The following is a 12,165-nucleotide window of genomic DNA, read 5'->3' on the forward strand; positions in this document are numbered from 1 at the left end:
TATGCTCTAATCCAGCCCTATGTTTGCCCTCTGAAAATCATATCCTTTCAAGAGGTCTCAAGCTGGGCACCCAAAATATCACTAGTCTCTTTTAAAAATCTTGGCCTCAGGTACTAGCATTTGGACCTGCAGTTAACTGTAAGCACAAGTAATTTGGGTTAGAGAAGTGCGTTTGCCAAAATTGAGACTTTTTAAAATCAGGCTCTGTGTGGGCACATGGGTCATGTTTTAGGGATGATACAGGATAATGTATGTCAGAGATGAGCAATTTTCGAGTGTGGGATGGAGCAAACTCTTTAAGGATAGCAAGTACATTTCTGTGTCTTTTGATAGTCTTATGGCAAGCATTCTTATCCCTCCTCTCCTGCACTCACACAGCTGCACCTTGGGATTTCTCTCATTTTGCCTGTCCCTAATGTAGCCCCTAAGTGGTTTTCCGCTTCTGATTTCCTGCTCGATACCATGTGCCATTTTCTATACCATGTATTTTGTCTGCTCGCCAAAGCCAGCAGTCCCAATATTTTCAGTCTGTCCTCATATGGAGAGCTCTCCATTCATCGAACCATTTTCATTGCCTTGTCCTTTTCATCCTTTGGAAATATCATTCGAGCAATACTGCCAACGTCACGGTGACTGTCAACCCAGTCACAGGTTGCTACACAAGTTGAAGTGCCTGAGAGCTGATTTTTCCTTAATCTCCACTCGATCTTTGGGAGTTTTAACTGTCTTTGGCAGAGCAGGACATACCGCAAGTTGCTCAGCATGGCCACGTTCCATCTTTGAGCTTTACTTTTTCTGCTTAAGACATAAAGACTCAACCCTGCAGCTGCAATCTTTGCTCCATGCACATATCCCTGTTCCCTCACAGTTTACCACCAGCTGTGAGGCACAAGATTTTGCCTCCTTGGCAGAGTCAGACACAAACCATAGTTCCAGATTCATACGTGCGTCAGTTTTCAGCTCAAGTTTTTCCTCTATAATGGTCCAAAAATGAACACTGAATCCAATTCCCTTTGACATCAGAGCTGGAGTTTGAACCTCCACTAGCTCGTGTGAGGAAGAGTGATCTTGTGGTTAAGCTTCTGCACCAGTATTCAGGAGACCTGGTTCAGTTCCAAGCTCTGCAACAGACTTCTTGTGTGACCTTGGGCAAGTCCCCATGTCTTTTTCATGCCTCAATAGGTAAAACAATGAGGCTTCCTTTTCCCCACCTTTTTCTGCTTTGTTTAGGACTTCCTAGCCTGTCCCTATCCTACCTATCATTTTCCATTCAGTATTAAGACATAGACTCCTGCCTTCAACTGGCCCCACTGCCCACTTGTTACATTTTCAAACAAGCTCCTTTGTGCTTTCTCCCACGTTGCCCCTCATGCTTGGGAGGCATTCCCCAGAGACATTCACCAGGCTACCTCATTAGCCACCTTCCAATTCTTCCGTAAAACTCTCCTTTTTCATGATGCCTACAAAAAAACATGACAGTGGTTGGGCTGCTGATGTGCTGAGACCATTGCCTTAATCTTGTCTCCTTGTACTCCCGTCTCTCTGTCTCCATCTGTCGTCTCATGTCTTATGCTTAGATTAATAGCTTCATGAGGCAGAGACTGTCTTTGTGTTCTATGCCTGTACAACACCTAGCACAAAGGTGCCCTGGTCCATGACTAGGTCTCCAAGGCACTGTGGTAATACAAATAGTAACTAATAATAATATTTAGATTATCTGTTTTTCAGGACAGGAACTCTCTCACTATATGTGTGTGCAGCACCTATCGGAATGGGGCCCTGATTTTGACTGGGACTTCCAGGCCCTACTGTAATAGACATACTTAACAATGAGTGGATCCAGGATTTTGGTTCAAAGAGCGCCACCTCTTCTCCCCCCACAAATCACCTCTCCCCCATTCAGGGTGGGGAAATTTCAGTATGCAAGATCAAAGCCCAGAAGACAGCTTTAAAAGATGGTATTCTTTGGAGAGCCACATGTTTCCACATGTGGCCTTTCACCCGCAGGCACCCTGTCCAGCCCATTCCTTAGGTCCCAGGTTCACTGGTGCCCTAGTGAGTTGTCCAGCAACAACCTTAAAGCCACGTCTGCTACAGATCCAGAAAGAATGAGGAGTACGTACTCCTCATTCTTTCTGCTGATACAGACTAACATGGCTACCACTCTGAAACCTGTCACCATACAGATTCAGAGTTAGTTTCAACAAATGGATTGCTACTGAACATAATGGTTGTATCTGTGAGCTGGTACTCACTGTGCCACAGGACAGAGAGATGGTGTCCAGGTCAGGGCTTCATCTGTCCTGCCAGGCGTGCTGGGCTGCACCTGAGCAACGGGACTCTCCGCTTTGTCAGACATGCCGAGCTACATCCGGCAATGCCACGCGCTGTGCACCGGCACCTACTCAGTACACCTGGAAAACACCTGCACTGGTCAGTGTGTTGAGATGCATTTGGGTGACAACATCCACAGTGCTGCCAAATATACAGGGCTAGATCTGGGTAAGTAGCCCGCTATGCCAACTGGACAGGCCAAGCTGTTTCTGAGCAATGCCACCCACTTTTCTGCCAGATCCATTGGGTTCGTTTGGCTGACGGCACCTCACGGGCATGGTCTGCCTCTGGATGATGCCACTTGCTTTGCTGCTGGACACCGCTACTGGGCCAAGCTGTTTCCAGGCAATGTCCCTCATTGTACTGCCAAACAGATGGCTTACTTGGGTAACGGTGCCTGCTGGACTGCGTCTGTGTGACGTATCCCACCACGCTGTCAGATGTGCATCCGCAAGACTCCATCGGCTGGGCCGCCAGACTTACCTGGTCCACATTCGTACTATGCTGCTGCCACGCGTGCCAGACTGAGTCTAGGCTTGGTGCCCGTTGTGCTGCTGAGCACATCTGGGGAACAGCACCCCGGTGGCGGCCAGATGTGCTAGACGGAGGATAGACAATGTCACTCACTGCACTGTCAAACTGTGTCTCTGTGATGGCACGCGCTGTGCTGTTAGGCATGCTGGGATGAGTCTGAGTGACAGTACCAGCTTGCATTGCCAGAGGCACTGGGCCATTTCCTGATATTCCCTTGACACCACGAGCAGCAAAGCAGTCACCAGTAGCTGAGGGGTTAAACAGCCAGCAGAGCAAAGCGAGTCGGAATGCAGCTTGCCCCAGCTCCAGTTGCTGTCTGGGTGCCTGGGTGAAAGGAGAACAACACATGTGTGTCAGGGAGAGAAGTATAAACATTTAAATTGAAAACATATTTTATTATCTGTGTTTATTATTTGATCTTGAAATCTGTGGGCTAGGTGGGCTTTTTTGGCTGCGTCGGGGCTGACTATCATATATCAGCAGTCTGGGAATTATGCCGGGGCTCAGCTCCAACAGTTCACAGAAGGACCGTGGGGATGGGAGGTCAAACTGGATGAAACAGGCACCCCGTACTCCACCCCCTATTTCTGACAGGTGAGTTCCAACACTGCAAGCCCAATCCTGCTCACTCACAAATCACTGATAAAACTCCCATTTTCAGTAGGGGGCCATGTGTTTTTATACTGGACCAGTGCCCCAGTAAGATGTTTTCATGCAGCTGGAGTAACAGTCTTTTTGATTAGAGGAAAGAGCAGGACCCTGACCACTTGTGGTCATTAAAGACTCCATGGCATCTCTCACAAAATGTGGTGAGTTAACCCTAGCATCCTGTGACCTGTACATTTAGTTATTCGTTTCAATTGTCTCAAATCCCTTGTTTTCCCAATAATTTGGGATGAAGAATGTCCCGATTGCAAATCCAAGCTGACCATGGAAAATGTTCTTGAATGATAAACTTCACAGAAAACATTTCTACAATAACAAAGGTCTGGAATTTTGGCTGTAATGTTGAAGATTAGTTACAATCACAAGCAATCGAAAACATATTTCCTTCCTGAAAACCCCTTGAATTGAAAAATCTCCTGTGCAATTGAATCAGACAGTTCCAGTACAGTAATGTGATCTGCATTGGCAGGAAAATATTCTCTTTTAAGATACCACAAGCTCAAGAACAAAGATCAGAACAACCTCAGACCTATCTCCTAAAAGGTGGAGAGCCAAAGTTTGGCTGAAAGTTCGGCTCCTAAAATAAGATACAATTTAGTGTGTTCTAGGCAAATACCGCAATCAATCTCTAGTGGTTCTGATGAAATCAGAACTGATGCAAGCATAAGCCTATTCCACCATTCAAAACAAACCTGAGCCAAACGTTTTATGAGCTCAGAAAGAGGTTGGATATTATTATTTCACATTTTCATGCAGCCTAGCTCGTTGGGGCTGGAAGTACTAAAATATAGCAAAAAAAGGCCATTCTTGTATAATGTCTGGCACCTTCAGCACCAGGGAGTATTGGGACATATGCAAAACTGTTCTGAAATGTCCAACCACTAATGTAGCGAGGGATCTAAATCATAGGACAGTTAACTGAACTGAATCTTTGACAGTCTTCCATTACTATAAGCAACTTCTCCGAGGCAAAATACAAACTGCCATTTTGGTAAGGCTGAAAAATTGTTGCTTGATTGATTTCATTGAGCTTTGCATCATCAGCGACATTGGATTAGGGAGAAGGTCCCTGCTTTTGGGCCCAATCCTCATCCCACTAAAATTCATAACCAAACATCCATTGATTTGAAATGGGAGAAGGATCTGGCCCATTGTAAATCCTTTCCTACATGCATATTTAAATTCACTGTGAAGACACAGGAAGAGAACACGGAGACTGTGGCTGTTGCATTGATACACTGGAAAATATTTGGTGTACTGGCACTTGATAGCACTGCAGCAAATTGTGGTACTGAATCTTTTTTATGCCCTTAAAGTGCGAAGTCAGAATGTCAATGGAGGGAAAAACAAAAGGAAGGAAAGTTAGGAGACGTTGCCATCCCTGTACATTAAAAGCGCTTCAGTATTAAAAGTAAACATAACAGTGTCAAAAGCATTCCACAGAGCCAGCCAACTAATAAATTCTTTCATTTGTGAATAACTATTTGATGGAAAAATGGCCCAAATTCACAATGAATATTATTTGCAGTGAATTATTTGACCAGCTGATAACCATATGGAATAGAAAACCAGAAAGGTGCTCAGATGTCGCAACAATGCTCATGGAGTACATAGAAAAGGAAGCCATCATATGATCCTGTGTATAATCTGTTATTTCTCTAGAAATTTACAGTTTCTCTACAGTGCCACACTATTTAGAAAAAAGAAAAGGAGTACTTGTGGCACCTTAGAGACTAACCAATTTATTTGAGCATGAGCTTTCGTGAGCTACAGCTCACTTCATCAGATGTATACCGTGGAAACTGCAGCAGACTTTATATATACACACAGAGAATATGAAACAATACCTCCTCCCACCCCACTGTCCTGCTGGTAATAGCTTATCTAAAGTAATCGTCAGGTTAGGCCATTTCCAGCACAAATCCAGGTTTTCTCACCCTCCACCCCCCCACACAAATTCACTCTCCTGCTGGTGATAGCCCATCCAAAGTGACAACTCTTTACACAATGTGCATGATAATGAAGTTAGGCCATTTCCTGCACAAATCCAGGTTCTCTCACTCCCTCACCCCCCTCCAAAAACCACCCCCATACACACACAGACTCACTCTCCTGCTGGTAATAGCTCGTCCAAACTGACCAAGTTTCCGAGCTATTACCAGCAGGAGAGTGAGTCTGTGTGTGTATGGGGGTGGTTTTTGGAGGGGGGTGAGGGAGTGAGAGAACCTGGATTTGTGCAGGAAATGGCCTAACTTCATTATCATGCACATTGTGTAAAGAGTTGTCACTTTGGATGGGCTATCACCAGCAGGAGAGTGAATTTGTGTGGGGGGGTGGAGGGTGAGAAAACCTGGATTTGTGCTGGAAATGGCCTAACCTGACGATTACTTTAGATAAGCTATTACCAGCAGGACAGTGGGGTGGGAGGAGGTATTGTTTCATATTCTCTGTGTATATATAAAGTCTGCTGCAGTTTCCACGGTATACATCTGATGAAGTGAGCTGTAGCTCACGAAAGCTCATGCTCAAATAAATTGGTTAGTCTCTAAGGTGCCACAAGTACTCCTTTTCTTTTTGCGAATACAGACTAACACGGCTGTTACTCTGAAACTATTTAGAAACTCCTTCCATAGTTTTTCAAAAATGAGAGGGAAACAATTATACTAATCTTTTGGGGGATAGGTAAACCTTGTACTCCTGTCTGTTTCCAGCTGTCGTCTCTTGTTTCATATTTTGATTGTCAACTCTTTGGGCCAGGGACTGTCTTAATTCTGTGTTTGTTCAGCATCTAGTACAATGGGATCCATGACTAGGGCTCCTAAGTGCTACCATAGTACCAATAATACTTAAGGATAATAATAATCTATGTGTGACGGGTTCAGTCACAGAGACCCCCTTGGGACTGCCACCGTATGTGCTGAGACTACCTCTGAGCCCATTTTCTCTGCCAGTTTAGGCCTCCAGAACCCTGCCTTGTTGAGCCACACATGCCAGTCTGCTCCAACACAGACCCAGGGTCTGAACCATGCCCCCCAAAGCTGCAGACTTAACTGAAAACAGCTTAAGAAGTGCTCCTGTCTCCAGCACCAAGACACCCCGCTCCCAATGGGGCCCAAACACCAAATAATTCCGTTTTACTCTGTATAAAGCTTATACAGGGTCAACTCATAAATTGTCCGCCCTCTATAACATCAGTACACAGCTTTTTGCTCCCCCAGGTATTAAGTACTTACTCTGGGTTAAATAATAAGCAAAAAGTGATTTTATTAAGTATAAAAAGTAGGATTTAAGCAGTTTCAAGTAATAACAGACAGAACAAAGTAAGTTACCAAGCAAAATAAAACAAAACATGCAAGTCTAAGCCTAATACAGTAGGAAACTGAACACAGGTAAATCTCACCCTCAGAGATGTTCCGATAAGATTATTTCACAGACTAGACTCCTTCCTAGTCTGGGCCCAATCCTTTTCAGAGCAACATTTTGGTTTATGGACTGGGTCCAGCAATCACTCACATGCCCGTAATTACAGTCCTTTGTTCCAGTTTCTTTCGGGCATCTCTTTGGGGTGGAGAGGCCATCTCTTAAGCCAGCTGAAGACAAAATGGAGAGGCTTCCAGGGCCTTTTACATTCTCTCTCTAGTGGGCAGAAACCCTTTTGTTCTCCTGTGGAAAATCACAGCAACAAGAATGAGTTTGTATCCACCTGAGCAAGTCACATATCCATGAATGATTCAGCTTTTTGCAGGCCAATGCCATTGTTTACATGTTAGTTTGAACGTTCCTAGGAAAGCTCAGATGTGGACTGGGGTCTCCCAAAGTCCATTGTCAGTTAAGTGTTTCTTGTTTGGACATTTACTCAGAATAGTCCTTTCTCAAGAAGCTGACCAAATGCTTCACTGATGCTATTTAGAATCAAAAACATTGAGATACAAGTATATAGCCAATATTCATAACTTCAAATACAAAAATGATACACGCATCATAATCATAACTAGCAAATTACAATCTTTCTATAGACACCTTACTTTACCTTCTTTGTACAAGATTTGGTGCGACTATAGGATCTTGGTTGCAACAATGATCTATACGGTCACAGTTCATGTCAATAACGTCACACTATGGTGAAAGTTAAATGTCGCCAGCCTATGACTGGAACAGGCAAACATTATTTTAACCCAGTCCCAGCCATCTAATCTTCCACATAATAATGGCTAGAAGAACCATAGCTGAAAGCTCAGCAGGCACCAATGAGTAAAGTGACCATATGACCTGGTTTCACCAAAACGGTCCTGGTTTACCATTGTTGTTTGCAGTGTTGTAGCTGTGCTGGTCCCAGGATATGAGACAGACAAGGTCGGTGAGGTAATATCTTTTATTGCACCAATTTCTGTTGTCTCTTTCACCAACATAAATTGGTCCAATAAAAGATATTAACTCACCCACCTTGTCTTTCTAGTTTACCATAATATTCTCATGTCCTGAGAACTTCTTTCTGGACTCCCTAAAATGCCCGTTTTGTTCATTTTATCAGTCAACCTTTTTTTTTTTTTAAATAACTACAAAATATTTATTCACGGTATATTATTATGTTGAGTAAAATTTGCATTGGGTTTACTGGGAATACACAGTCCCAGTGGAACAAGTGTTCAGTGTGATAAACAGTATTTGGCATAAAGAGAAAAGCCAAAGGAGCATAGGCACTATCAAAGCTGTTTCTTAGCTCAACATGAATGTTAATGGGACTTGTTCCATTTTTCATGATAAATTTACTGAGATACTGGAAGAAAAAAAATCTTTCCCTCTGCCCACGTGGCGGCTGAGCCAGCAGCTGTCAGGATCACACCAGCACAGTGTTTTTTGTTTTTTTAAAGTGCACTTTTGCATGCGTATTTCACAAGCTTAAAAATGTCACCACAAAAAATTCCCATTTTTTATTTAGTATGTGTGGTCACTTCATCTGTAAGTGGCCTTTTATAGAATGTTGATTGTTTTGAATAGTGGTTTTTTTCTCATTAGCATCTTTCTCTCATTTCCCCCTTGCTTTTTCAGTCTTTCTGAAGAGGCACATAGATCTAGTAACATTTCAATTTGAATAAAAAACACAGTGTTTTAGTGGGTTCAAAGTTAGGCAAAACCAGCTGGCTCTTCCCTCGAAAAGGCAATGCATTTTTTTTTTTTTTTTTTGCAAAACTTGTGTAGGTTCCTGAAAGCCTTTTCCAGTTTCTGAAGTGAAATAATTTCTCAGTGATAAATATTTTCAAGAGCTTGGAATTTGCCATTTATTTTTCAGAAGGGAAAAAAGACATTAGGATGCATCCATCAACTAAAGCTTTTAATCTTTTAAAAAGCTGTTCTTTTCCCATAAATTTTTTTTAAAAAAAAGAGCTTTAAAATTCCCTGGAAATTGTGGATTATCATGAAGGAGGCATACTGGAGAGGCTGGCTTCTGGGGTATTTTTAGAGGACACAAGGTTACTCCAGATCTCAGAATGAAAATCATTTAATCGGGGGTTAACTCTTTGGGGTTTTTTTATCCAAAGCAATTATCCACACAAGAAGGCATCAGGCTTGGATTTTTAAAGGAATATAGCAAGTTAGGTATCTAAATTCCAGAAAAACTGTCTTCACTGCAGAATTAACCTGGGCTTTTAGCTGGGTTTTAGCTCAAACACCCCTACTGTCCACACATAAAAACCTCTGACCTGGATTTGGGGGTGCTTTAAGCCTGGCCTAGTTTACACGCTGGGGTTATGGGTTAGAGCCCAAGCTCCACTTAAACTTGAACCCACCACTTTGCAGCGAGGATGCAGACAAATATCACTCAAGTGCTTGGTAGTCCTCCAATGCCCTTCCCACAATTCCCCTCAAAGGACAGACAAGTTCTCATGCAATTGACACAATGGACTGGGAAAGAATCCTAGAGCATTTCAGCCCAAAGAACCATTAGATATGCCCCCAGACACACACAGGTGAGTGCAGAACAGTGACCACACAAGTAACGCGGGTAGGGCTCTGCTGTGCAGACACTCACCTGGGCTAGGCTAACCTGGGTGCCAATCCCCTGGATTAGCTATGCAGTGAAGACAGAGACAGAATTTCAGTGGGAGCTGGGAGCTTTAACTCCCCGAGTCTCTTTTGCAAATCCCAGTTTCAGTGTCTCCTGAGCCATTACAGAAAAGATATGGAGACTCTCACACTGAGTCCAAGGAATAGTCAACCAGAGGATTAATGCACTGCTATATAGTAAATTACCAGCCAACAGATTCCAGGTAAATCATGCAGCCTGCACCACTGTGGACTAACTGTAGCAGTTTAAGATCAGCTCTTCTGGATAGAGAAAAGAAGAGAACAGAAAATGAGCTGGGGGAAAGTCATAAACTAAGCAACTGCGGCTAAAGGAAGCAGTGCAGAGTAGAGTCCATTATGGAAAAAATATTATACACATTTTTTTAATTGGCGCCTAGATACCATAGTGATTAGGTACGTTAGTGATGCCTAGTCTAGATTAGAATCAACAATCAGCTAGCAATGGAAGGGGCACACATTGGTGCGAGTGCAATTTAGTGTGGTCTTGGCCATTAATTTTGATGTAAATGTTCCTAATATAGCATGAGAGCAGCCTTCCTTGCAGGATTACAGGGCTTTCTGGGTTTGCTCCAAAGCCTGTTGAAGTAATTGGGAATTCTCCCATCCAAATCAATAATCTTATTCCTAATTAAAATAAAAGAGTCAGCCTTTATTATTAATTATTACTATTTATTGTTATTATGCCAGAAATATATGAGGTGATAATAAATAACAAAATCTAAGCTATTGAGCAAATATATGAGGTGATAATAAATGACAAAATCTAAGCTATTGAGCAAACTTTGAGCCAGATCCCTGGGTCTGGCCAAGCTGCACTCAGTGTGTGATCTAAACAAGTCATTTAATCTCATAGTCATAAAGTTTAAGGCCCCAGAAGGGACCCACTCAAAGATCATTTCATCTCTGTCACTTTTCCCCCATCAGTAAAATGGAATAACAACATCCCCTTTCTCTCTCCCTTTGTCTGTCTTGTCTATTAGGATGCAAGCTTTTCAGGTCAGGGGCTGATAAGAGCTCCATGTAAAGAACTGCATACCAGAAACCATTTGCAGTGCATGCCATCTTTTATTTTTCCTGAAAAGCCTATGAACAATGCTGCATATTTTTGAGTGTGGTCTACTGGCAGCTTTTCTATTAACTCTGTATTAGAGGTGGCTGGAAACAGGAATTTCCATTTAGTGGGCAATTTTACATTTCTGGGGGGGGAAAATCATTATGAATTGGAACAAAAAATACAAAGTTTCCTGTGAAACAGAAATTTTCAAAAAATTCCAGGGACCCGGGCCGTCTAGGGAGCCGGCCAGCCCAACCATACATCAAGTGGGAGCAAAGGAGCCTGGGAAGCCTGGCAGCCCACCCACACATCACCAGGCACCTCATGGAGCCAATCACCTGGGGAACCAGTGATTCTGGAATCCCAGGGAGCCTGTGAGCTTCCCCCACCAGCCATCTAGTGGGCCGACAGAAAACCAAGCAGGCTGGCTGGTTTCTGTTCAAAGTTTAGACAGAACTGATACCTTCCTGTAGAACGTTTGGACTCCATCAAATCAGCATTTTCCGGTGGAAAACTTCCACTGGAAAATTTTCAACCAGCTCTATTATCTACTTGTATACAGACATCTCTTTTGTAGAGCACTCATGCAACAGACTATCACTTGACACAATGGGGCTCTGCTGTTGGGCGGGGCCTCCAGGTGAGACAGTGAGGTTATGTCTACACTACATGCCATTGCAACGCGTGTGCAGGTATGCGTAGCTACATGTGGCAGTGAAAATCAGGCTGCATCCACACTGGTATGTGTAGCCACCTGTGGCAGGGAAAGGCTGTGGTGGAGGGGAGGCAGCAGGAAACGACACTGTTAAAAATAGCCGTGTAGACAGGGAGGCACTGCTTGGGTGTGTAGAGAGCCAAGTGGGGCACATAACCTAAGGTTCTGGCCGGTGCTAATCAATCTCTTGCTCTGCCAGGTCTGCATAAGAAATGTCTGTGGGCCAAATTTTGGCCTTGTGATAGTGGGTGCAACTCATTCAGAACTTATGGAAGACTGTATGGATTTCCATTCAATTGCACTTGTCTGAATCTGGCCCTCGGTTTGCTTAGATTTGCTGCAGTAAATTCTACCTATCCCTGCTGAATGCTGTGCTTCTTTTAAATGCAGGTACTGATTGCCCCAATTACAGAACAAGGGCGAGTTCAGAGAGACATCTACCTGCCTGGGGAAGGCCTCACATGGATGGACATCAACACCGCCCGGGTGTTTGATGGAGGAACCTTAATCAGGAACTACTCAGTCAGTCTTGTGGAGGTGCCAGTTTTTGTAAAAGCCTCCTAGATTCCAGGCAGTCGCAGCTCTCAAAAGAGTCACCTACTTCTCAGAAGAGCGATGCTGCAAGACAGGCTCTCTTCCTTTTCAGCCATTTGTGCTTTTCCAGGAACTCTTTTTTTATACAGGTGTTTAAATCTTTTACTGTGATTTGCTACCGTTCTAAAATAGTGAAATACTGCAGGAGCTTTGGTACAAAAAATACACACATGTAGCACAT

At 43.5% G+C, this 12,165-nt stretch overlaps 1 protein-coding gene across 1 annotated transcript in view; it reads left to right on the plus strand.

The window, feature by feature from the left end:
* LOC144265686 (SITS-binding protein-like) overlaps positions 1 to 11,954 on the plus strand; it is a 66,018-nt gene extending 54,064 nt beyond the window's left edge. The window contains exon 11 of the mRNA XM_077818529.1: positions 11,781 to 11,954. Within this exon, the coding sequence (XP_077674655.1) occupies positions 11,781 to 11,954 (174 nt within the window). The remainder of the gene's footprint in view (positions 1 to 11,780) is intronic.
* Positions 11,955 to 12,165: the final 211 nt, after the last annotated feature.

Source organism: Eretmochelys imbricata, chromosome 6, assembly GCF_965152235.1.
Source record: "Eretmochelys imbricata isolate rEreImb1 chromosome 6, rEreImb1.hap1, whole genome shotgun sequence".
NCBI classification, from domain to species: Eukaryota; Metazoa; Chordata; order Testudines; family Cheloniidae; genus Eretmochelys; species Eretmochelys imbricata.